We start from the raw sequence: 26,925 nt of genomic DNA, 5'->3' as shown, positions 1-26,925 counted from the left end.
ATAAGGGGCTATGGACAAGTGCCCCAATGTGACTTGGGTGACATTAGGAAGTGACAAGAAGGCAGTTTAGATATGCACATCACTCAGCTTCCACTATCCTCATCGCATTTAATCTTCACAACACCCCTGTGAGGTAGGTATTGCCCCATCTTACCAGTGAGGAAAATGAGGCTCACAGACACCCAGGAGCACATGGTCAGCAGAAGGTCCAAGATCCCAACACTGAGCATCCCCTTAACCACATACACACGGTGTGGTCAGTATTCTCTTACAGTAGCAGAGAGCTCCTGGAGACAGACTCACACACACATACACAGGCACCCAGGAAAACCACCAGTGAATCAGCATCTCCACCTCCACATCCTCTGGTTCAAGAACATTTGAGGGACATTCCTGGCCCAGTGGATCTGACATTTTGAGAGGAAACAAAAGCTATCGTAGCATGGAGTCAGTGGTCATTACAACTAGAGAGGTCAGGGCCACCTGGCAGATCCCTCAGATGTTTTGACTACTGCCTCCCTGGGGGGAGTCCCAGTCTCTAGGACAGTTATTCTCAGAAACTCACAGCAGACCCACCCTCACCCAGCAAGCAGGTTCAAGACTCTGAATGTTGCTCTTCTGCATTTGGGTCATCTCAGATGTTACAAATGACACTCCCCCAACCCTGCCCCCCGCAAAACCCCGCCTGGCTAACCTCTTTGGGAAAATTCTTTTTGCATAAAGTATGTCAGGATACCATTGAGGGATTTGAATTAGATTCTTTTCAGTAGATTCTAAATAATGTTAAGAATCTCTTATTTTAAAAATTTTAATGTCTTCTATTTAAAAATTCTCTTTTGTTTTCATCTTAGAAGAATGAAAGATAGAAATACAGAAAAAGAAATGGACCAGAAATTCAGCACAAAAAGAGATGTCTATACAGATACTATCTGTTGGGGACAAATGATTCTGGGAGGAGGGACAGATTTCTAAAATAAACTGGGAATACGAGAGTGAAGGAGCCTATGACAAGACGTTGAGGCCCTGGCCTGCAAACAGTCAAGGGTCTCACATCTGGTGATCACATGTAGTCCCTGACAATGCACAGGGCAGGACTCCCCCACCATGGGACCCTCTGCCCTATGAGAGAGTAGATGACCTCGGCGGGCAGAGGTGGACATGGGGACAGTGTGCTTGGAGCTCTCGGCTCCCATAGAACCCCAAACCAGGTAGATGCAGGGAGCAAGGAAGCTGTTCCAGGCTACCTGGATCATATGTGTTCTCAATTGTGAAAGCTGTCAGCTCCCAGGATGGGGGTTCAGTGGGGCTGGCTATCAGACAGTGGGCTTAAGCTGCACAGAAAGAAAAGAGGACAGACACAGGAGAGGACAGAGAAACAGGCTTCACATGGTGTGTTGTTTGAGATTAAAGTTTCAAAAGAGAAAGGATGAGTTTTTGTTCTGAGTTTGACATTCTGATGGCTCAAATGTGACTCCCCTGGTGAAAGATGGTCAGTGCCCCAAGTTCTCCTCTGTTCCCCGTGGAGGACACCAGAGGTCTACATATCATCCATCGCCAGTGCCCCCACTCCTTGCTAGTGCAGCAGCAGCCCTGTTTCCACAAAGATTCACCTTGGCAAACACTGACACACTCACAGCTTCATTCAGGGAGCCCAAGTTCGTGTCCTGCTCTTCCTTGCTGGAGGTGGATAGGTTTTTCCTTTTCACTTGTTGCTGGGGAACATTGCTTTCTGGGGAACTCAGGGGATGACACTGTAAACACGACTTCCTGGCATGATGGTGGCAAGGCTGTATGTTTGAGTCACTGCCTGGGGACAGTGCTGAGGTAGGTTGGGGTGGGCTGCTGTCCACCGACTTCGTGGGACTCACACCACTGATGGAGGAGTACCCTGAGGTCATAATGTCCTTGCCCAGTTCTCTGCTGCGGCAGAGAAGGGGCTCGGGTCCTGGAGCCAGAGGTGTCTGGGTGCTTGTCACCATGGCATTCAGGTCCTGATATGCTTCATCCTCCAGGCAGGCCTCCTCATCGCTCGATTCCTGGCAGCAGTGCTGTTCTGGGTTGAGGTACACCACGGTGACATCGAGGATGCCGCTGGGAGCTGTCACTACAGGAGAAGTCACGCCACAGACTGAGCACTGGGATAACCCTGTTCAGTTGGGACCCCAGTGGCCCAGGGGTCAGCTCTCACCCAGCTCTCTCAGCTCCATATCCTGGACCTTGCTACAGTCCCCTGTACTGATCTCCTTTGGGTTAAGTGACTCCTTTAAATTTGGAGTGGCACCCAACAGGACTTAGGGGACAGCAGGAAGTGATAACTTCTATGGAGTACATGAGGCACAGAGCCTGAGAGGGCAGTGGGGGGACACCTCACACAATCTTCTAGAAAGACCTTATGTAAATTCCAGACAGGCTGTCTTCCTCTTCCCCTGCCCTTGTGAGGCCCTTCTGTAAACATAGGCCTGGCTGGAGCCTGACACACATTTGGCCTAAATCCTCACCCTCTCCCACCTGCTGTGGTGTCTTAGGGCTTCTGCTCTCTCACTTCTATGTCTGGACACGTTCTCCTGCAGGTAATGCCAGGGGCCCTCAATGAGAACTATCCTTCTGCCCGCTGGCCCCTGGGTGGCTTTGTGGCCATGGGACTCACCATCGCCCTCCTTCTCCCCCTCGCTCTCCTGGTCACCCTCATAGCCGGAGCAGTAGTCCAGGTTCCAGTCTAGGAAGCTGCCAAGTAGTGTATCCTCCTGGCTGGACAGCTCTGCAGTGGGCGTGGTGACGAAACTGCCCCTGTCCTCCTGGAGGCTGTTCTCTCGCTTCCTGGGGGGGGGGGGGGGGGGGAGCCAGAAACCCAGTCACAGGCAGCATCGTTAGGTCCTTGACACCTGCTACCCTGCTCCAGTGTGCTGTGATGGAGATGACACAGCCACCCAGTGCCTGCCCTTGGAGGCCCAGAGGCAAGGCTGGAGGCACAGTGAGAATCCTGGCTCATCTGGACTTTGCAGGATCAATAAAAGTTCTTCAGGTGGGTGAGGCAGGGAAGGGAAGTTATTCTAGGTGGGACAGCCAGGACATTGAGATGGGAGAGATAGAATTACATGGGATACACACGGGAAATTAGGGTGGAGGTGAGGGTGAGCAAGGGAGGATCTGAGGACACTAATCAGGTATAGCTAGAGTGTAGGAAGTGCATGCAACACTATGGAGTAGAGGGCCCAGGGTAATGTGACAGGTGTGGGGCAGGGCCAGAGCCTGAGATGGGCTCAACCTGTGCTCAAGCCCATCTTTCCTCACAGGGTACCAGTCAAAGCAAGAGAGACAGCACGTTGGAGGGAAGACAGAGTTGCAGACAGTGCGGCTCAGGCCCAGGGGGCCAAGGCCTACATTCAACTCAGCTTCAATTTTCATGGGATCTGTTCCTTTGTTCTCTAATGCCTTAGGAGCCCCCTGTATAAAATAATGGAACCTCTCAAGAAGTTGCATGGGTCACAAGGGAACCCAGGCCCAGCACGTGGGAGCCAACACTGAATCACCCTTACAGACACTGGGTTTACTAACCTCTTGGTTCTCCTTGCAGAGGGAGAGCTAAGGAAGGAGTGAATGTCCCCTGAGTTGAGGAAAGATGCGGGTTCTGGGCTCTCTTGTTTCACTCCCAGAGCTGCACACACCTGGCTGTAGGTCAGCACCTGAGAGAAAGGCAGGATCAGAGGGAGGTAAGAAGCCCCAAGGGGCAGACAGGGAACTGTCCTCACCCCAAACAAGAGACAGGGGAGGAGGGTGGCACCTCTTCCTGGCTGATCTCTTCGTAGCGCTTGTCCTCAAACCTCTGTTTCACTGCGGTCAGAGAAACTTGTCTGTAATCCTTGGGGACGTCATCGTGGAAGCTGCAAACAGAGGGACACATGAGAGATAGTGTAGGGGGAAGGAAGGGTTCTGGGACAGGCATTATCAGCATCAACACTTCAAGAGACTCCCATTTTTAGCTTCCCTCACTGAAATGAGGGGACAACACATTTTCAAAAACAGCCCACTGATGGGAGGTAAAGCAGGGTGCTGCGGTGGAAAAGTCTAACAGTTCCTAATAGAGTTAAACCTAGAGTCACTTATGACTCTGCAGTTCCCATCCCAGATAATGTCTCTTTTCCCCAAGAGAAATGTGAACATGTTCACACAGAATCTTGTCCACGATGTTCGTAGCAGCATGATTCATTAATAGAAGATGGGAACAACCCAAATGTCCATCAGTGCACGAATGATAAACACACTGTGGTCCATCCATGTAGCAGAGTATTATTACAGTGAAAAACATGAGGGTGGAAGAGGCCAGCCACAAAAGGCCACATATTGTATGATTCCATTTCTATGAAATGTCCAGAACAGGTCAATCCATAGAGACTAAAAATAGATGAGTGTTTGTCCAGAGGTAGAATGGAGGGGGCACATGAGGTGACACAGGTAAGGAGTGCAGGGTTTTTCTTTGGAGGATGGTGAAAATATTCTACAATTGACTATAGTGATGGCCACACAACTCTGTGTACACTAAGAGCCTGTTGAATTGTACACATAGAAAAAAGTTCGGTTTGTAAACAAATGGTTCCAATTTATCTGATTTGGAAAAAAGAAACTCTGGAAAGTAGGGGACAACCCAGAAATAACTTTTGGCAGCCCGGTAATAACTGCTTGCATTCCTTGTATAAATAAGCACAGGTCAGACACGTGCTAACCTGTCACCTGCACTCCTAGTCCATCAGTTTCGAGGTCTGGGCACCACAGGAGAAAACAAGGCGGGCTGAATCCTACATCAACCCCTGGGCAATGCTGACAGGTCCCCCCAAGGCTGTAGCACCTCAGGGAGTGGGGAGAAGAAGCAAGTGGGCCAGAGCAGAGGCTGGCAAAATGGATCTGGGGCCATGCTGGAGTTTTCTGATCTCGTCCCAGAAGGTGTAAGCAGAGGCAACATGCTCAGAGGCTTCCACTGCAGTAATCCAGGAGGTGGCTGGGGGAGTGACCATGGGCAGACAGTGGAGACTGAGGGGTTCATATGCTTAGACGTACAAAGAAAGTGCATCGGCCTTCAGAGCCCCTGGGATGCAGGAACAGTGAACCAGAAATGGGTTGGCCTGAGTTCTCTGCCGGAACGACTGGGGCCTCATCCACAGAGCACCAAATGCAATCTGTGAGGAGGAATGACTCCAGAAAAAGGGGTTCCGGTTTGGATAAGCTGGCAGGGGAGTCTGGGACTTTGGGTTTAGAGGTGTTCTGAATCCTGGAAGTGGTTACACCTTCCAGGGACAACTGAGGATAAGCAGAAAGATGGAATTACCCACACTCTCATGCAGGGGAAAGGGGCACTGAGGCAGCATGGTCTGGTGGAAGAAGGAGGTCACTAGGGGCTTTACTGGACATGCATGTGATGGGGAAGGAGTAGGGATCAGAGCGAGTGGGCCACAGAGTGGGCGGAAAGAGTACGAGCTGAGATGTGCAGCATGTGGGTATGTGCCAGGTTGGCCAGTTTGCCAGCTCCTGAGCTAGATGATGTGTCTTATACTGAAATTCCTACCCCTCAGGGAGATGGTCTTGCTTTTTCTGTTATGTTCTGCTGCCTGTGGAATTCATCTTGGGTTGGAAAGAGCTACTGCACACACATTTAATGTTAAAATTGAGTGAAAAAATGGAATGTTTAAATATCAACTCTGAGATGCACAACTCACTGCAGGTCTGTACGGACTGATGGCCATCTTGTGAGAGCTCCCTCCCTTGCCCCATTCTTGAGGACACAGCCCCTATGGCAGAAGTAGGGTGAGAGAATCTATTTCTTTTTATAGACTCACCACTTTTGGTGAAGGCTCAAGACACATGGTATGAGGTCTTCACAGGAGAACCCAGTGAGGTCCCATAGCTGAGTGGTCCAAGGCTGTGCTGGGGAGAACAAAAGAAAAGCAGGAACGGTGGGGTCATTATGACACCCACTCATGCCTAGAGCCCTGATGGTTCTGTTGATGGTACTGCTGGCATTTCCTGGAGCTCAGAGTTGCAAAGACCCCCATATACAGAGCATGCCTGCTCACTGTCATTAGTGAGGAAAATAGTACTTAAGCCACGACCATCCCTGACCTCATCCAAGAGAATGGTTGTTAGTCCACTCTGGTGTTTCCTTCTCCAGGAGAGGTGAGCCTGCTTTTCTCCCCCTCCCAACTTATATTTGAGCATTGTCTCCCGACTCCAGGAATTACCCAGGCCCTTGGCTCAGCCTGTGCTGAGCAGCTGGCCTGGAAAGGCAGGCTCCTTACTCTGCCCGTGTGTCAGCCTTGCCAGCAGCAGGGCAGCTGCAGCCAGGTGGGCTGGGGAGTAGGCAGCCAGGCTGGTGTGCAGCAGAGACAGCTCGCAGAGGAAGCTGCACAGGTGCTGGGTTCTTGGCGCCACAGGGATCAGAGTCAGCAGGATGTCCTTGTAATCAACCACAGTGGGGACCTAGACAAAACCAGGAGGTGGACGTGGGGTCTCAGCACACAGAGAGCTCATCCACCCACTCAACAGAGCACAGGGTCTTGGCATGACTGATGTTCAGGCTGGATGCCAGGGCACTCGGTGACAAGGTGCCCTCTGGGTCCAGGGGGACTTCTTAGAGAAGGAAAGCTCAACACTATGAGGCTGCCCTTGGATCCTGCCGCCCCCTCATGTGACCTCCACTTTGATTTACAAGGAATAAGCAAAAGACCACTTACTCGAATCTTGCCTTCCAGGGCAGAAATGATCTCTCCCATCATCCTCACCAGGTCCTCATACTTGTAAGTGTTGTCTGTGAGCCACACGGCTTCCCGGATTGTCAAGATCTCTTTGCTGATGAACCTGGAATATAGAGGAGAGTTGAGCCCAATTTCCTCAGTAGGGCAATCCCTTTAGGCTCCAGTGACAGAGGGGGGGGGGATGTCAAAGAGTGAACCTGGATGTTTGTGGCTGCAGAAGGGAACTGAAAAGTTCATATAACCCTGTCAACCCTGGGCTGGAAAGGAGAAATTAGTGACCTGGACCAATGGGAGTGACTGGACTGCCTGGCACACAGATGTTTCTACAAAAGGCACCCATGAATGATGTGATTGGTCAATCTTCATAGAGACTGAGGGAGCGGGGGTTTGCCCGGCTTTGTGCCAGATTCTACAGTGAGTATAAATGGCTTAAATCCAGACAACAGTGAGCCAGCAGAACTGAGCTGGAGGTGGTTTGAAGGTTTTTACACAGCACAGTCTGGCCACTGGAATTGACTGTCCCTTATGCAGGTGGCCACCCTCTCTACTCTCCACCAGAGCCAGCTGTCAGTGAACAAGCTGGTCCAGTGACCTATTAAGCATGCCCTCCCTTGTGACCAGGGCTAAGGGAAGGCACTCTTAACTGGGCTAAGCCTGTGACCATTCTGTGCTAAGGACTCTGCAGCTCCCACATTTGCTGATGGCTTGACCAAAAGAAAGAGGAGGCATGGGGACCACAGGTGCTGAAAAGATGAGATGCAGGTGGGGCCGATGAGAGTCCCACCGCTTGCTGGGAGCCATGGCAAGTGCTGCCTTGAGAACAGAAGTGGGGGTATCTCAACCTCTAAAAATTTTTAAAACAATTATCTGCTCACCGCTAGTCAGTTTGTGATCCAGTAATTTGGTCCCTGATGGCAAGAACATAATTATGACGCCTAGATCCAGGAAGCAGGGACCCTGTCTGGTCAGCTCTCTGGTGAGGAGACCTGAAATAGTGAGGTGCCCAGACAGCACGGCAGGCTGCCTGCTGACACTGAGCCGTGCTCCCTGCATCCATGGTCATAATCCTGTGCTTCCATGACTACTGGAAGAGATCATGCTTTCTAGGTCGTCGTGGCCGTGTGACTGAGCTTGCTGTGAAGGTACACATGGTAGCCTCAGGGGTCATGGGTGGTGGTGGCAGATAAGATAGAAGTGGGTCTCCTCCATGGCCTCATGAAACAGAAAATCCATCCCAATGACATGATGAGCCTGGACCCTCAGCCTCTGGGTTACTGTGCAAAATAAATCAATCTCTGTAGTTCACAACACTGTATACAATAAGCCTGTTCCTCATTCCCCCAATCCTTGCAGACAGGGCCAGCTGGTCTGGAAAGCACTGCCCAGGGAAAATGGCAGACTATTGGATTTGGGAAAACTGGAAAATGCAAAATGCATGGTAGGAATTATCATCCGTATTTCTGCTAAAGGCAAAATTGGGCAGGTCGGTATTTGTTAAAGGATGGCAGATTTTGGTAACTCTAAGATAGTACAACTTGAAAAGTCAGAGCTGCCAGGGGTTCAGACTGCCATATGAGGAGGATGTGCCATCTGTGTGGTTGGAGTGGGGTCTGCGGGGAGCCGGGTGGGGATGTGAGACTGACTGTAGGTTTCTGATGACACATACTTGAGAAACACATTCTTGCGAACCTCACTGCCAACAAGCGGTCTTTCTGTGATCTTGGCTAGAGGACGATGACCTACCCTCTTTGCTGAGTCACCCTCAGGGTCCAGGGCAGGAGGGGTCTGGTCTGAGCCTGCCCACCCAAGGCGGCACTCTGGATCCTGAGACCATGTGCTGGGACGAGTGGCCGCCCTCGCACCAAGGATCGGCACTCCCTTAAGTTAGGTGGGTGCCATCTAACAAGGTGGGACACTGAAGGTTTATTTCACTGAAAAGCCAGCCCATGAACTAGGGCAGGGCCAGTGTATTATGTGCCAGCCTGTGGGCATGAGCACGGCCATGGGGGTGCTTCTCACCGGGTGCAGATGACCATGCAGGCGATGCCCAGCAGCTGGAGCCTATACCGGGGAACCAGCCTCCTCTGTAGGTACCGGTCCACACACTCCACGGTCAGGTGAAGGCATAGGCTTGTGAAGTCCTTCATGGTGGCGACTTCTACCAGCCAATCGATTAGAATGTACCTTTGGAAAGAACACCACCCCTGAACACTAGAGTGAGCATTCATGAGTGTCCCATCTCCCATTCCAGATGGCCTGTCTATCCCAAGGGAGTGAATCGCTCATCTGCACCACTGGTTTACTCAGGCACCATCCCAGGCTGAGATGCCATATTCAAAGGAGTAGGGGAGGCCCACATCTCCCGACTCCATATCTGGGAGGCAGGTGAGCTCATATATCTGTGTCCCTGCCTCCCCCACAGAGTCCCCACAAGCACTGGAAAGCCCTGGCACACATAGGTAAGGGGCAAGGGAGGGGTGGGGACAGATCACAGGACCAGAGAAAAGACTCTCAAAGCTATGAGAGCTTTGGCCTCTGTGTAGCTCACCTGTGGGATCATTTAACAAAACCTTTTGCAATGGGGTAAACAGCCAAGAACACAAGGCCTGACAGAGCCGACACACATGGGGTCCTTCCTTGAGAGGGCTAAAACCTGGGGCCAGGGACACAGGCATTGCAAGGGAATGTACATGCAATGGCAAGGATACCACGTACAGCAAATGCCTTTCTAAACTAAGGAGAGGGGATTCAGAGAATAAAAGAGAAAAACTGTGACACTGCAGGCTTCTTCAGACAGGATGAGGGGTGGGATCCTAGTCAGCCCAGACAGAAGCATCTCTTATATGTGGAGGGAAGGAGGGAAAGATGGGGTCAGAAAGGTGGACTGGAAGGGGGAGGGAAGCAATGGAGGTGGAATGGAAGGGCTAAAGGTTGAAGGAGGAAGACAGGCCCCTATTTTCTCCCAGAAGGTAAGAGGGCATGAGCATCAGGTGTTTGAAATTTAAACCAGCCACTGTTAGAACCGAAGAGGAAGTTCTACACAAACAGACTTAACTTAATGATCTGACTTACAAAAACAGACCAACCAAAGTATGTACGTTAAAATGGTTAAATCTGAAACTAATATAATATTACATGTCAATTATACCTCAGTAAAAAAAGTTGGTGGTTGCCAACTCTTTGGAAATTGGGAAGATGCTCAAGGACTGAAATGATATTAATATTTCAATAAAATTATTTTAGATCTTGAAAAGGAAGAAAAACTGAAATCTGTTACACCCAACCCCCCCAAAATAGCATGTCAAAATAAGGGGGGGCAGACTGAGAGAGGCACAAACTGTTACCAGCATATTTCTTCCAACAGAAAAACAGATGAGAAGAGTGGGGAGGGGGCTGCTGCCACCATGGCAGGATTTAAAAGCATAACAGCTTTGTGACATTGAATGTGGGGTCAAAGGACAACTGTGTGTGAGAGAGTTTAAGCCTCTACAGGAAGAGCTAGATTCTTCAAAAAATACATGTTTACTGAACTTACTATGTGTTGGGCATTGCGGCCAGAGCCTGCCCATTATAAATCCAAACATATCTGAAATCTCATACACAATCTTAATGATTCACATTTTCCATTTTCCTAACATGTTCTGTAATTGAGTATATGAGTGTGTTGTCTCTAAACCTTGGAGGAAAGTGGACCTGCAGGAAGAGGTAGATAGTGCTGGGGTTTCAGGCTGCTGGGCACACTGAACCTGTCCCAGAGGGCACAGCTCCCTGGGTCAGGCTGGCTCAATGGCCATGGAGTTCCACACACCAAGCTGATGCTCCTTCATGATGGCTTGTAAAGAAAAGGTGATTTTTTGGCTTCAGAAATTGGGGATGTGAATCCCATCATTTTAGAAAGAGGTTTAAGAAGGCTTAACTTGGCCCTGGCTGGTGTAGCTCAGTGGATTGAGCGCGGGCCTGCGAACCAGTCAGGGCACAGACCCGGGTTGCAGGCTGGTTCCCTGCAGGCCAGTTCCCAGCAGGGGACGCACAAAAGGCAACCATACATTGATGTTTCTCTCCCTCTCTCCTTCCCTTCCCCTCTAAAGATAAATAAATAATTTTTTTTTTTTTAAAAAAAAAGAAGGCTTAACTTGTTTTGAGGCTTAAAAAGGCAAGTTGCAGAGAACAGGCACTTTACGAGGGATATTTTCTCTTCAAAGCCCTGGGTAACTTTCTAAACTCTGGGCAGGGTTTAGAAAATGCACACACAGAGAAATGGCGGGATCCTAGTGGCATTGACAACACAGAGTGCTCTGCGGCAGGTGGCTTAGGTGAAATAGAAGTGACAGTTCCCTTTACCCCAGAGACCAGTGGTCCCTCTGCCTTCCAATCAGAAGCTCTGGCTTGAACCCCTCACCTCATTGTGTCGTTGAGTCCCTTCTGCACAGAAAAAACCTCCTGCTTATTAACAGCGCGGGAGGCCTGAAACAGCTGGCAGACTATCTCACTGGATGCTTTTGCTTCTAGTCCGAGCTGGTTCCCATTTGCACAGGCTTTGGCTAAAGACAGCTGAGAAGGAAAGACATGCAGAATGAGCACAAAGTGGCAGCTTTTAAGGTTTTCCATTTCTGAATATGAAGGTCTGTTGAGGGAGAAGACACATGTATACACATTTGCCCTCCTTATGCCTTCTAAACTTTCTGGATATACTATGGCTAAGATTTTAATTATTCTTTTTGAAATAATACATTACATGGTCAAGAATTTAAAAAAGGATAAAAGGTATACGATGGAATGTCAGTCCCCTTCCTACCCTGGTACAGCCCCTCAGCCAGTAAGTCTTTTGGCAACTTTAAAAAAAATTAAGTTAGTTTCTGTTCAACTCCCAGTTGCAGGGGTATAGTTTGCACATCCTGGTTACTTCACAGGACAACTCCCAATTGTGAAAGCTTGATGCTCCAGTGGGAAGCTGAGTAACAAAGTGGCAGGGAGCAGGCTGGTGGCTCAGATGACCTGCTTTTAAAATCTGGGTTTGTTATGTGGCCACTGGCAAACTGGGGGACTGTTCTATGACTCAGCTTCCCTTTTCATAAAGTGGCACCCAGCACCTGCTTTGGCAGGTAGATGTGAGAATTAACTGAACTTTGCTCAGGATCCACCCAGCACCAAGCTCTGAAATGGTTACCATCAACCATTTCTATGCATTTCCTTTCAGATTTTTCTATGCATTTGTGATCATGGTATATACACATCTAATCTATTCTTTGCTCACCTAACAGTGATGTGGTTCCTTAGGAAATGAAATATCTATAAGTGTGTTTCATCTGTTCTTCCTTTTCAGCTATTTTTTATGTATTTTATTATTTCGGGGAACATCTTTGTGCAGCATTTTTGGTCCCTGCACCTTTCTGCTTATGTGGTCAGTCCACAGGAATGGCTCTGCTAAGCATTTTGCTACTTGTGCCCAAGTACTTTCCAAAAGGTAGGCCCCAATGTTTACACACACTAATAGGAACACTATCTTATTACATTTTTGCTACCAAAAACAGCTACTGTTTAAAAATGTATATGTCCTGAAGTTATTAGCTATCTGGCCAAAAACACATGAGAATATACATATGCATGCATATACATATTTGCTAGTGTGATCTCATTGAAACGCACGCCCCTCTGGCCGGCAGTGACTGGAAGGCTGCTGCCGCGTTTCGGCTACTGTGATTACTTCCTCTTTTCTCAGAGGGCACTGAGGCCCTGTGGACTTTACCAGGGTCTTACTATTCTTCTTATTTTTTTAAAGATTTTATTTATTTATGTTTAGCGAGGGGAAAGGAGAGAGGGAGAGAAACATCAATGTGTGGTTGTCCTTCGCACACCCCGTACTGGGGACCAGGTGTGAAACCCAGGCATGTGCCCTGATTGGGAATCGAACCAGCGACCCTTTGGTTTGCAGGCTAGTGCAAAAATGCCAGCCAGGGCTTACTATTCATATTCATGAATTTGAGCTTTAACTAGAACCACATTGTTGATTCTCATATGTCTTGTAAATATGCTGACTGCCTTTTTGGATATAAACATGACAGTGTTTTATGACAGTTCTACTGCTTTGTGATTTCTTTCCTAGCTTTTGAGGATAAAGGACGCTCAACTAACCAAGTGGATGACCAGGTCATCACTTGGCTGGTTGAGCTTCTACCTGCTTGGCTTTGTCTTGAAACCATAATTTTTCAGCTACAAGGAGAGTACTTAAGAAAGACCAACTACAAAGCCCTGAGGTTTTGTTCTCACACTGGATGACCTGGTAAGCAGGTCAAATAATGAGAATAGGACAGCAGTCCACATGCCGACCCGCTCTAAGGAGTCTTGAGTTCTGTTGCTGAGGTAGGCTTTACCTGGCAAGACAACTTTAGGGGCCAGTATGAATTTTGATAACAGATGTAGTCCACAAGCACTTAGAAAATAAGAGGCTGGCTTAAGGGCAACAGGCTTTGAAATGATAGGGTGGTAACGGACAGAGATGAAGGAAGCACTGCCAGGGGCTCCTCCTGCATACCCTGGAACTAAATTCCTGTAAGACCCAGCTCAGTCCTGGGCCAATCTTACTGCTTCCTGAGTGAGAGCCCAGGAAGTGTAATGCCAGATCCCATCTCACCTGGGCTTCCCAGCAGCCTTTGGCAGCATAGTCCCTGAGTTTCCGGAAGTTGTGGAGGCATCGCCCGGGATCAGACATCTGTCAATGGGAGAAAATCACCATGACTTTATATGGTTGTGTCTCTGGAAAAACTGAGAACTTACAGGGTCCTTAAATGTTCCTCCAACAGCCCCAGAGGGTTCCCAGCTGCACTTTCTTCCCAGTCCTTTATCCTCCAAATGATGGTGTTCGTTTTGGGGCAGTGCTGAGAATGGCCTGCTGTGCAGCAGCTCCCAGGGGCCTAGGAGCTATATGAGGATCCTTACTGTGTGACCACCTCATCCAAGGGTCAGTTTGGAGACTATGCCTTTGGCCAACATAATTCCTCCTCTCCCCAGACTCTGGTCCACTTACATCTATCAGTCTGTCACTTTCCCAGAGGAGGTATGAGCTGGTCAAACATCCCTGATTAGCAGACTCTTCAAAGAGGTCACGGGCCTGCTTCTTTTTCTCTTCATCCTGGAATGAGTCCATGCATTTTATTCTTTTCCTATTCTCATTCTGCTATACAATTCTACTAACCATCTTCATTTCTCTCCACACCTCTAAGTGACTGCATGCATTGCTCTTTAATAAAAATGAGTTAACTAAATCGGAATAGAAATGATTTCTTTAAAGAGACACAATTTGACAATCAACATGGAAAGTGAATTCATTCATGAGTTCTGGCCTCACAAACTCTGCTTTCTCCTTGACCAGGTTGGTATTTGGCTTGGCCCTAGGCCACCCAGAGGGCCAGCCATCCACATAGAACTGCCCAGACGGTGATTTCAGGGCTCCTTCACCTCCTCCCTAATACTCAGTATTCCTCCCTGGTACTGTCAATGCACACCTGTCACCAGAAGCCACCACCTTCCCTGAGTTTTCTGCAGAAGGGGTTCTTTAATCACAAAGCTCATTTAAGCTTTCTCAAGACTGCAGAGGTATGAATGACGAGTGGAAGAGAGTCACCAATAACCATGAAACAAGCCCCTGGTCCTGTGTACACTTGAATGTTCTACCTGGCTCCACGGGGCCTCTCAAAGGAGGGACTCATTCTGGCTTTGAACCCTGGACACTCTCTTTTGCTGCTTTTCACTTACTTTCTCATCCTTGGTGCTTATGGCTGCCAGAAAGGTGAGCAGCATGGAAATGTGAAGCTGCTATAGTGGGATGGATAAAACTCACCTCAAAGAGACTCAGCACCTTCCCCAAGCAGTGCAGTATGGAGGCTCTGTGAGTCTAGGAAAAGGAGGAGAAAGAGGTATGATCATCAGTGGTGAGAACATCTGGGGCCCGCCCCTCCCATTCTGTGGGTCCCACGGACCCTGACCGTCCCTCTTTGCAGAGGGTTGACTGCTTCACGGAGCCTCCATCTTGCCTTTCTAGCTGTCAGTGTGTCTGCAGTCCAGCCTTTCATCAGATTCCCCTGACCCCCAGCTCTGGGGCCTCCTGTCCTGCTGGGTCATTTCTAAACACTCCCATACCTATGCTCTTGATTTTCTGTACCTCTACTTCCCTCAGGTCTCTGACTATTTATGGTCCACAGTCTCTTCTCAAGGTTTCTCACCTCTCAGGATCCTATGGGGCTTGAATTGCTCAGCACAGCCCGCCCTACACGCCCCGCTTGCTAGCACTCACTCTTTGTAGCTGGCATTCCGCCTTGAGGCTCTCGTGAACCACAGCCTTGCAGCAGCTTCCAGACACTGACCATGGAGGGCGGATAAAGAGCCAGATGAAAGGTGTGGTACTGACATTTAGTCGCTCGGCGAGACTGAAGTAGCGAGAGGCTTTCAGGCCATTCACTTCTGCACGGGCCTCGTCAGACACAGACACTATAGAGGCAGACAGAATGTAACTCAGGGATGTCTCAAGGATAAATGTGGGAAGTTCTCCCTGGTCTTTTGTGCCAGTCTAAAACTTTAAGCTGTAGTGCAAAGCTGCTGGTACTTTAGGAGAAAAGAGCCTCCAGGACGAGGGGATTCTCCCTTTTCTTTCCCTTCTTTGTGAATCATGTGCCCCTGCCTGGGTCTTCCCAGCAGCCTGTATTTTGAAGGCTGGGAGTTCCCTGTGGAGATGTCATATCTCCACCCTCCCTCCTGCTAAGAACTGCGGGCAACAACCCGCCCCCGCCCCTACAAGTTTCTTTTGGGGGTAATGAGAATTTCCAAAATTAGACAGTGGTGATGGCTACACAACTCTGTGACTATACTAAAAAAACCACTGGGTCGTATACATTAGATGGGTGAGGGCATGTGAATTACATCTGGGGACTGCTATCTGATGGCATGGTCGAGGCAGGACTGCCGTTCTCCTGAGCCTGGAGGAAGAATGCTCAGTGTCTCTATTAGTTACAACAGTCTTGTCAACCAACCACATGATGCGCTATCTTTCAACAAGATGCCAGATCTTTTAGAAGCATAAAAATGGCTGCTATACCCAAGTCCTTATGTGTTTTGGGAACCAGGACAGGATGGACCCCAGGCTAGTTCCTTGATGTGCAAACAGGCAGCAAGTGGAAGAAGGCTGCACAAGATTCTTTCAAGGAGCACCTGATCTTGGAGGTGAAGAAATTCAGCCACCATGCTGCCTTTGGCCTGCTTGTACCTGCCTTCTGCTTGGAACCTTGGCTACCTGCCATTATTGACACCCTATGGAATTAAGCACACTTTTGACCGCTGCCCCAGAGTCCCACAAAGGAGCTGCGGCTGAGGAGAGAAGCCAGAGTCTACATACGAATTGTAGTGTTAACCTGACAGAGGGTCGGCAGCCACAGGGAAGCTGGCTGTAGCCCTGATTCTGAGTCTCTGCTCAGTCATTCTTTGCTAATTGAAAGTAAAGGATTTATTAAAATAAGCGGTGACTCTCCCAACCTACAAAATCAAAGTTCCTCAATGGGTCCCTCCGCGGGGCACCTCTTGGCACCAGCTCCCCAGAGGAGGCAGTAAGGCACACCACCAGACACAGCAAGAAGAGCAACTAAATTACACACGCTGAGAAGGGCTCCTTGTTGTTGTAAAACATCTGTACTAAGTGGGGTGATGCCAGCCACAGCCCTGCAAGGACTTACAGCCTTCATTGTAGAGGTAGGCAATGCCCAGCTTCACAGCAGCCTCAAAATTTCCCTTTTCAGCAGCCCTGGAACATTAAGAACATAAAATGCCACATGATTTTATTCCATAAAGGTTATGCTCCATCACAGCAATTGAAGCTACAATACTATTTTCTGAATAGAAAAATTTTCAGGTGATGCAGTAATATATCTTTTATTCATGACATGCTACAACATGGATGAACCTTAAAAACAGGCTAAGTGAAAGAAGTCAGCCACAAAAGGCCACGTGTTGTATGAGCCCTTATATTAGATGTTCATAATGAGCATATCCAGAGACAGGAAGTGGATTAGTGGATGCCTAGGATTTGGGGGAATACAGGTAAAATAGGGAGTGACTGCCAATTGGTACGACTTTCATTTTGGAGTAATGAGAATGTTCTAGATAGTGTCGATGGTTGCGTAACTCTGTGAATATATTAAAAACCATCAAGCAGTACATTTTGAAAGGGTAAATTGTATAGTTCGTGGATTACATCATAGGTGGCCTGCCTGAAACCACGGGCACACTTGGACAGTGGGTCTAGTCATCGGCACACCGGGGTTCACTGGCCACAGGGTTCACGTTGACTTTGGCCCTCTCACTGGGTCTCAAGTCTGGCAGGAGGTGGGATCAGCCAGTGAATAAATTGCAATAGGATTTAAATAACATTTTTTAAAAAAACATTGTATTTATTTTTAGAAAGAGGGGAAGTGAGGGAGAAAGAGAGGGAGAGAAACATCGATGTGTAAGAGAAACATCAATTGGTTGCCTCTCCCACGCCCCTAACCACGGACCTGGTCTGTAACCCAGGCATGTGCCCTGATGGAGAATGGAACTGGGGACCATTCAGTTTGCAAGATGCCGCCCAACCCACTGAGCCACACCAGTCAGGGCTACATCACACAGTTATGAACCAAAGAAAAGATAGCTGAATAAAGTTTCTACACAGGTGACCTGGGTTTGAGTCACAAGGGATGGGTCACAGCCCAAGGACTATTTAGAAGCACCACTGTGACAAATGAGAGCCAGTCCTGTGCTGGAAGTCATCTGACTCATAGGTGAAGCTGACAGCCTTCAGTTGCTTCCTTGGGGGAGATAAGGCATCAGCAGGGGCTACAGCAAGAACAATATCATTCCCAGGTCAGGCCCTGGGACATAGGCTGGAATATCAGGAATGCCTCCAAATGGGAGGAAACCAAGCTGTTCTCAGGGTAAAGAGATACCTTTCAAAGAGCTTCAGGTTCCTTGGAGAAGGCCACAGCTCTTGAAAGCTGGCACACGCCCACACACTGGCATGGTTGTCCACCAGGTTCTTCAGGTGGGAGTGCACCTGCAGAACAACGGAAGTGGGATGAGTGGGGAGATTATTAAGGGACCTCCCAGAAGTCACGCCTCTGAAGTTCTTGAAGACAATAAAATGTGTATAGATGTAGGGTCTCCTCTCCCCTTGTCCAACCCAGTGGCAAAGGCCCCAAGTGTCTAGGTCTCAAAACAGTTGCTTTGAATAGAAAAAAGCCCAGAAACAAGATTCTCTGTGGCTGTAAAGGTGGAGATACTGATCCTGGAAGGGGGAACAAAGCACCTAGACTGATAAAAGGGATGATACCTTTGTAAGAGTATATACCTGCAAGGATCAGGAAACCAAGTGTAATTGGAGCAGCTAGGACAGAAATCTGTTTTGTGCTGCTCTGCCTGGAGTCTTGCTAGTGGGAGCACAGCTGGACCCTGGAGGTAAACAGGGGCTTTTGGAAAAGACTGACACACGTGACAGTAGCCTCAAGTAGGACCTGGAGACTCTGCCCTGACCACAGGATAGCAATTTAAACACTAATGTTCCCACTGCCATCGGAAACTCAGCAACCATGGATATTACAACCCAATGGAGGGGGGCTTTGGGAGCTGGAGAAGTGAGCTCTTATCTTCCCATTAATTTACTATATGCCCTGAGTTAAGTCACCCAAAATAAGGCTGAAGTTCCAACATCTGTAAAATAACTCCCAGAGTCCCTTTCAGTACCAAACATTACATGGGATTTGTCCTCAAGAATATACTTTTATTCTTTTTAATATTATCTTATTTCTTCCATCAGAGTACTAACCAGGCCTACCCTGCTTAGCTTCCAAGATCAGAAGAGATTGGGCTCATTCAGGGTAGTATGCCTATAGACATAATATCTTATTTCTTTAAAAAAATTTAAAAATTTTAATTTTTAATTACAGTACTATATTAATATCAGGTATAATGTGTTGTTCCTTAAGATAGGCAAATTTTACTGCCATAAAAGTGTTTTCTCTGTTAAACATTACAATGAGCTTGCTATGTATGGTTCAGCTTTCCTACAACCAGAACCTCAAGCACCTATTAACAATATCATCCTTGCTGTTCTGCCCTCTTTTTGTAGCCAAAGTTCTGACATTTATGAACATGGAGCCTTGATGGTATGACCAACGACTCTAGGGCTGATACTGTTTTCATCTCACAACTTACAGATCGAACTGCTAGGATGTCCCCAACAGAAAGCCATTTCAGGATATGAAAGAGCACATCTTCTGGGAGACTCAAGATGGTTAGGTTGCGGGGTCTCCTTCTTATTCTTCGCTTTGTAGGATAACAGAAACACTTGGCACACCTACAGTGGATCACTGAAGAAAAAGAATCGGAATAGTCTAAGTGATGTATTGGAAAGGAGTTGTACTGATACGTACATTTATATCTGAAGATGATTTAAAAATTACTGTCACCCACCCCACAGAAGGAACCAGTCACATTTCTAGTGCCAAACAAAGAATAAATAAAGGAGTGTATTATAACAGAAGACATCATCATTCATTCAAATACTTAGTAAGTATTTATAGTGAACAACAGATAATCATTTAACTGGGCCATTGGGAGACTTCCTGTGGGAAAGTTTCTGACCCAGAACCCAGATGACACCAGGAAGGGAAAAAAGCAGCCAACGATGATAAGGTCTCTCAGTGAAGCCCCCAGGACCCTTGCTTCCATTTGCATACATAACTAAAATGCATAATGCTCAATAAGGATCTGGTGTTCAAGTCCAAACAATCTGGTGTTCAAGTCCAAACTAGAAGGGTCAAGTCCAAACTTTGCTCCGCAGGGAAGCAAAGGCTGAACTTGGAGACCAAGCCAGTCCTCGCTCTGCCCGGTATCCTCTCTCCCCACAGGGGGTCATTCCGACTCCAGCAGCTCCCTTCTCATTCTAAGCAGACGACTTAGTAGAAACGCCCCAAGGGAGCCTCTCACATTTTATCTGGTTTCCCACCCGATCCTTCCTTTTGTCCCGATAGGAGGGGTCTGCTCTCCCCTGCAGCACCCCGCCCCTCGCTTAGCTCTTCACCTGGGGTCTTCCCATCAGCAGTTAACGCGCGGCAAAAGCCAAGTCTACACTCAGGGCCAGTTCCCACAGATTACATGGACTTTACCACACTGTCCTCATTCCCTTGATGCAGGACAGACTCGGAAACGCTTAAACGCCACGGTGATTACCACCGAAACCACAGCTGTGCTCACAGCCTCCCAACAGGTGTAGGGACCCGCGCGGGGCTTTCACGCGGACATAGGCGCCGCCTGGTATTTAAACCGTGCGCCGGGAAGGTGCCGTCCGGAGCCCAGGCCGAAAGGCTCGAGTCAGCCTGCGCAGGCTCTGGCCTCCCGCCCGCCGCCGCCCGCGCCCCGTGATCCGCGCTCACCACTGCCGCTCCCCATCTCCGCCTGGACCACCACCACAGTCGCCGCCGCCTCAACTTAAGATGCTCGGGTCGCCCGCCTGCCCTGCGCGCACCGCCCCACGCACGCGCAGACCCGCCCCGTCGCCCGCCCTAGTTTTCAAATGCGCCCAGCACTCCCATTGGCTGGCCCGGGGGGGCGCGCGCCGCAAGTCCACAGGGCATGGTTCCCGCCCCCATTCGACTCACCGGCTTCCAAGGCCTCGGATTGGCCGCCCCAGGACGCGAATTCGAACGCTGGCGGTTAATTGGTGGAGCCCACAAAGCCGCCCCGGCTATGGCCCGGGCGGGGATCCCAGTGGAGTGCGGTCAGGCTCCGTGGGTAGGGGGTTCTTTACTCTGAAATGGCCCGCGTTGACCTCGGCTGTTCGGTGTTTGGGCCTCTTTGCTGACTTTGGCGTATGAGGTTCTGACCACCGGAATCCACTGCGCGCAGTGGGTTGTCAGTGAAGGTCTGTGCGGATGGGCTGCACCTCTGGGCGCTGGGTCTTGGATAGGGCGCGGTGCGGCTGGCGCCCTGAGGAGTCATCAGCTTGTGTGGACGCAGACGAGCAGGCACCGGCGAGGCCGCCCACCCTGCTTGTCGTTCGTGCTTCTGGCGAGGAGACTCCTGTTTCGGGACCCAGCCAGACTGCATATATTGTAATGCAGAAAGTGAAGTTGGAGGTCTCGGCCAACACAGCCAACACCTTTGACCCTTTCTCTTCCAGGAACGAGGCTCGTCCTGGACCCTTACTCCATACATGCCTCAAGGCAGTCCTAACCCTCTCACTTTGACCAGATATTGTCTCCCCATGTCTGTCACTGCCATCTGGTAGATCTTTAAAAAACAGGGCGGGGGGAGGGGGGAGTCGCCCTGGCTGGTGTGGCTTAGTGGACTCTTACACATCACGTCGATGTTACTCTTCCTCTCTCCCTCTCTTTCCCTCTCTCTAAAAATAAATAAAAATTTAAACAGGGAAGTGCACACCTGTTTGCTTTACTGGTTACTGCCAGCCACAGCTGAACATTCTGTTCATTCTGAAGTATCAGGCGCTCTCTGTCAATTTGGCCCGTCTTTCAGGAACCAACTCACATCTCACTTCTTTCATGAGACATTCTAACAAGGAAAGAAATGCAATCTTCTGGCCCATTTGGTGGATGGAGGACAGAGTGGTTTTGCCTAGAGAGGCTAGGGAATCTGGGTTGGGTCATGGCTCAGACTTCCCACAGCCTCGATCAGCTGTGATGTCTGTCCCCTTTGCCCCCCTGTCCCTCATTCTCACTGAACCTCATGGTGCTCAGGTTCCAGGGCTGTCTAGAGCAGGAAATGGAGAAATGAGAAGATGGATGATCACAACAAGGGATATGAGAATTTCAGTGGTCGCCAAAATGACAAGGGACTGAGCCCCTGCAAGCTGAGGGTGGCAGAGGAGGTGAGGGTGATGTGCACAGGAAGTCCAGTGGAGAGAGCTGAACATGCCTGGGCCTGATCCCCAGATGACCCACATTGGGATTTGGGAGGAATCAGTGGAGGATCCCTCATATTTCTCATCCTTCCTCCCACCTTTGTTTCCATTGGTCACTGTTTCTCAATTTGTTACTTTGTTGCCCTCCTTCCCTGCATTGTTACTTTGTTACCAGTTTCCTCCAAACAGAGGTGCATTCTTTCCATGTTAGATTTTGGGAGTACCTTGAAGGCACTAATAAACTGGATCTACCAATGAGCCACTTAGTCATTCACCATCCTAACTCCCATGTGATACTATGTCACTGAGTCCAAAACAGCATCCCTGTCCACTCAAATTTCCTCAGTTGTACTTTTCTTTTTCTTTTTTTAATCTTCACCTGAGGATATGTTTATTGACTTTTTTAAAGAGAGAGGAACCTTGATCTGTTGCCTCCTGAAGCCCCAACTGTTGATCAAACACGAAACCTAGGTATGTGCCCTGGCAGGGGATTGAAACTTTTTGTGTACAGAATGATTCTCCAACAAACTGAGCCACCAGGCCAGGGCTCCTCAGTCTTGTCCTTACCACTCTCATTCATTCAGCGGTAAAGTTTTCTTAATTTTCAGGAAACAAGTGTTCTCTTCTTGGTTATGCTGCAGCCAAACCTTCTGTAGCCTCTACCCACTGCTTTAGCAGTAAGAGCCCCTAGAGCTCAGCGTGGTAAGGAAAGAGGGTGTGTGAAGAGCCCATTTCTCCTTGGGCTTCAGGAGAGTGAGAAAATGCATTGGAAAAGTCTAGCCTGTGGGGAGCTCAGGGAAGTTCCCAGTTGAACTAAAATGGTGACTGAAAGCCTGGGAGGTGAATGAGAAAGGAATTCGAGAGTGGCCGAGTGTAAGGAAACATGAAGTAGATTGGGGACCCAAATGATCCCACAGTTCAGAGAGAACGGAAGAGGAACTTACAGAGGAAACAGCAGGGGCCATGTAGGGACAGAGAGATACATGAAATGGGGAGAGGTCACAGGAGGGGCTTTCATCAGAAGGCTGCAGGGGACATTGTGAAATGCCACAGAGAAGTTACATAGAAAATTCAGGGAGAAACCAGTGGGTGTGGTGGCAAGAGATGTGATAATGCTGTAGTTTGGAGTGAGTGGTGATGCGAGGTAGGAAGTGTGGGCAGGGACAGTAGATACGACTTTCCTGGAGCTTGGCTGAGAAAGGAGGGAGAGAACGACATGCAAAGGAACAGCTGAAGGGGCTTTTTAGAGGGGTCCAAAGTGACCCCCCCTGGAGAGAGAGAGGCTACTTGTCGGGGCATGTCTCAGAGGAGATCCTGGTGACAGAAGTGCACAGCCACACCCATCCACCTTCGCAGGCCAGACAAGGCAATGGTCTGGAGCACACGAGCCTGGGTTCGGTGGTTCTTACACCTGAGCTGCATCAGAAGCATCTGTTAACATGGGGCTCATTTCAATGCAAATTTCTGAGCCTTGTCCCAAAATTTCTGACTCAACATGTTTGGGGTGGGGCCCATGAACCTGCATTTCTAACAAGTTCTAGATGTTACTAATGTTGTGGTCAGCAACGCCACTTTCAGAACCTCTCTGCCTGAGTCAAATGTTGGCTCTCTACCTGCTGACCGTGGGAAGTCGCTGAAGTCTGAGTCTGAGCTCACTCATCTGGGCCATGGTATAATGATCACAACCACCTCACGGGTTAGAGTAGGGGCACATGCAGGCTTACCCTAACATTTGCAGGGGCTGGGGCAGAGAGCGAATCCAAATATGTACCTGTTGAAAAATTGTGACTCATCAACCCGTCTCTTCTCCTGTCTTCAGAAGTATGACATCACTACAACCATGGCCACCCTCAGGCCACTGCTCCTTGAGAGGATGCAGCGAGTGTTTCTTTAAGGCTGCTTCCACAGACAGGTCTTAGTGAGGCCACAGGCCAGCAGGTAGGATTTCCAGTGGAAATTATTTTCCACTGAAGTGCACCTGGGTTCTCCACCAAGCCATTAAGACAAGTGGCCTCAATCTCAATCTGGCAGAGAGCCACCCCAACCCTCTGCCCCTGAGCCGAGCTCACTGGCACCACCAGCTGCCTTGGTAACCCTTGTAGCCAATGGCAGGCTATGCACCCTTGGGCTAAATTGGCACTGAGAACTTTTTATTATAGCAAGAGAGACTTTGAGGGAAGTGGTGAGGAAGGTTGGGAGGGAGGTGGTGATGATGAGGGACATGTTGGTTCTGCTTGCCTTTGTTTGAGGAATCCAGGGCAGGCGAAGCTCAGGAAGAGGTCCTCCAGGGAGGACCTGGAGGTCAGACCTGGCTGGCTGAGTAGTTGTCCAGCATGTACTTCCTCTCGGCCTGCTCCAGAGTGTCAGACACCTATGGAGAGGGAGGAGGCCACTGTGGGCAGTGGGCACAAGGGAGGGGAGAGGAGACAGCAGAGGGTGGAAAGAGGGAAGGCCTCTGGGGTTGTGACAAGGCCCCCAAAAGGCCCATCCCTCTTTCAGCTGCCCCAGAGCACTCCCAACAAGTCAGTCCTATGGAATTCAGCTGTCTGCAATCTCAGGGAAGAGGAGCCTGTTTAGGAATAGTGCCAGAAAGCAGAGGTACTGGCTGGGTTCCTGGCTTGATGGGTGATGCTGGGCATGTGGCGTTCCCTGTCTGGGCCTGCTGCTCTCTCTGTGAAATGAGGAGGAGCTGATCTCCAGAGCCCCTTCCAGTTCTAATGTCTTATATTCTATGAAATCCCTGTGAACATTGCCAGGGAGACGTCAGAGAGGAACTGCTGCAGCACTGGTTGTAACTTCTACCCCAAAGAGAAAACACTAGAAAGCAGGTGACATCAGAGCTGTGCTCCCTCCCATGCCCAGGGATGTGCTCACCTTCACCCAGCTGAGGTCATTGCCAGGCAGGTGATAAAGGACTATTCCTTGGTGCTCATCTTCCAGGACTCTGCCTGAACAAGGAGAAAATGTGTGCCCATTAGGGCCCAGCTGGGGGGCCAAGGGAGGGTGGCCTGGGCCCACAGAACTGCAGTCTTCTTCATAGGGGTCAGGAATGTGGGACTGGGTAGGGGCAAGGCTCAGATGCCCTGTGTGCAGTGTCACACACCTGGGAAGGTGAGGTCCACAAATGCCTTAAAATTTCTGCAGCACCCACTGCTGCTTGTTGCTCCTGACCTTGGCCCACAGGGAGTAGCTGCTGCCAAACTTACTCTTGAGGTGCTGTGGGCTTCCCAGGCGCTTGAACTGACCCTGCACCATGATGGCCAGCCTGGTGCAAAAGGCCTCACTGTCCTCCATGCTAGGAAGAGGGGTTTCAAGCCTGACACAGGGCTGGGGTATGCTGTTACCCACTCTCTGTGTCAAAGGCTGGGTGTCAACACCCAGATCAGAGGTGGCCCATGTGTGCTAGAGCCTGGGGATTCTGTATCAACCAATGTCAGGTCTCTCTCCACCAAGCCCCTCCCAGGCCATCCCTCCCACAGCCCCTGTCCTGGCCCATCCACTGACCCACAAAGTCCCCAGCTCTACCTGGGAGGTGGCAACAGTGCCCTTGCCAGACTTTCAGAGTCTTGCCCCAGCACCCCAGAGAAGGCACCAAGCTACAGGGTTCGTGCCAGTGGATGGCTCAACCAGGAAGATGGCCGTAGGCTCTCCATGCAGAGCGATGCCAGTGTGTAGCTTCTGCTTGTTGCCACTGCTGGGCGCACAGGGGAGGAAGTGGGAGTGAATGGCAATTGTCAACCTCCAGTAGTCCAACCCTCCTCCCTTTTGCTCCTCTGTCCAGAAAGTGCTCACATTCGCTGGCGGGGCTTTCAGTAACAGGACCCATTGCCTTCCCCCAGGATGGCACTGTGACTTAGCTGTCCACTCTGAGTGTAAACCATCCCCCGGACACGGGGGTCAGTCCAGGTGAGTACATGGTCAGTGAGTCTTCTTTGAGGATCCCTAGAGGTACTGGGTGTAAGGGCAAAGTACCATTTTATGCATTTACTTTTAACGTGTAATTCTTTTATTATTCTGAAAAGGTAACAGAATATACAGAACAAAACTTCCTTTTTAAAACTAGTGTTACGAACCCGTATTATGGTTTATACATAAATACTATATGGCTGATCATAATTAGGTGTGTAAGCCCAGCAAATGTAGCCCTCTCACTGTTAAAAAAAAAGAAAACTTGATCCACGCGTGGAGTGTCCTTCTGCATTGCTCATCTTGAACGACCACAGGATTCTGCCAGTTTCTGTCAGTTGCTGCGTGTGCGTGTCTGAGGGAAACAGTGCTTTAGACTCAGTTTTCAAAATAATTTTTACCCCTCAGAAATATACATATACAAAGATGCATCCTTCGCAGAAATCGAGTACAAATCAATCAGTTGGAGCTAATTTCAGAAAAAAGTATGGCACAAAATGGAAGCCATGATGTGGTTTTAATTATACTGAAGCTTGTATCATACATGTTGGCATGGAGTTTATTATTAGGCTTTACAGGCACCTTTCCTTAGTTCAGCCAGCCCTGTTCCAAGCATAAGAGGAGAAATTATTCATTAATCACCATCATCACCATCATCATCTTTAGGCCTCTTTGGCATTATGACACAAATGGGAAACTGAACCAGGGACGCTTCCACTGGTCCCAGCCCCAGAATATTGCTGCTGAAATACTACTCTCTTTTTAGAGAAACTGGAGTATGAGGAGGGGACCAGATTTAGAGAACCATTCAACACAAATACAAATTTTAGTCTGTGTATGACCCTCTGAGCCCCAGCAAGAGGCTCCGCCCTGCCCAGTGTGGACCTTCATGTGGCCTGGGACTCACTGCGCTACTTCACTGTGCTCTGCCAGCCCCGCCGCAACGTCTTGCACTTGTCCCGGCCTTGCCTCATGTTCTTATTGTGGTTGATGTTGTGGGTCCCCTTGTTCTTGTCTCTAGGACAGCTCACCAGACAGGGAGGTAAGCTGCTGCAGCGCACGTTCTTTCTTGGCCTGGGTAATCTGCTTCTCCTCATTGTGGTTATCCAGGATTCCTCACTGGGGTACAGCTCGGCACTGTAGGCCATGCACTTCGAGCCCTCCCCCTGCAGGTTCTCTCGGATGCGGATGCGACAGCTCACCAGGCGTACACAGAAGACGGGCAGGGCTGTCATCGACCAGCTGCTGCTCCTCCTTGGTCTCCAGCGGGTCATCCTTAGCTTCTTTGGCCCTGTGCTACCACTCCTCGACCTTGTCCTCCTTATGGCTAAGCATCTCTTC

The 26,925-nt window shown here is 49.4% G+C and overlaps 1 protein-coding gene across 1 annotated transcript; it reads right to left on the bottom strand.

The window, feature by feature from the left end:
• Window positions 1-99: 99 nt before the first annotated feature.
• Window positions 100-20,284, bottom strand: CCNF (cyclin F). Its single transcript, XM_037157372.2, has 17 exons — window positions 20,195-20,284; window positions 18,975-19,129; window positions 17,711-17,817; window positions 16,463-16,530; window positions 15,034-15,227; window positions 14,581-14,634; window positions 13,768-13,872; window positions 13,375-13,452; window positions 11,143-11,294; window positions 8,763-8,927; window positions 6,723-6,846; window positions 6,288-6,468; window positions 5,829-5,916; window positions 3,782-3,881; window positions 3,556-3,683; window positions 2,648-2,817; window positions 100-2,104 (listed from the first exon to the last, which is right to left on the bottom strand). The coding sequence occupies exons 1-17, from the start codon at window positions 20,208-20,210 to the stop codon at window positions 1,545-1,547; spliced, it is 2,445 nt and encodes an 814-aa protein (XP_037013267.2). The 5' UTR covers window positions 20,211-20,284; the 3' UTR covers window positions 100-1,544.
• Between the last annotated feature and the right edge of the window lie 6,641 nt (window positions 20,285-26,925).

Source organism: Artibeus jamaicensis, unplaced genomic scaffold (assembly GCF_021234435.1).
Source record: "Artibeus jamaicensis isolate MK-2021 breed Jamaican fruit bat unplaced genomic scaffold, CSHL_Jam_final contig_700, whole genome shotgun sequence".
NCBI classification, from domain to species: Eukaryota; Metazoa; Chordata; class Mammalia; order Chiroptera; family Phyllostomidae; genus Artibeus; species Artibeus jamaicensis.
This window is presented reverse-complemented; position numbering and strand designations above follow the sequence as displayed.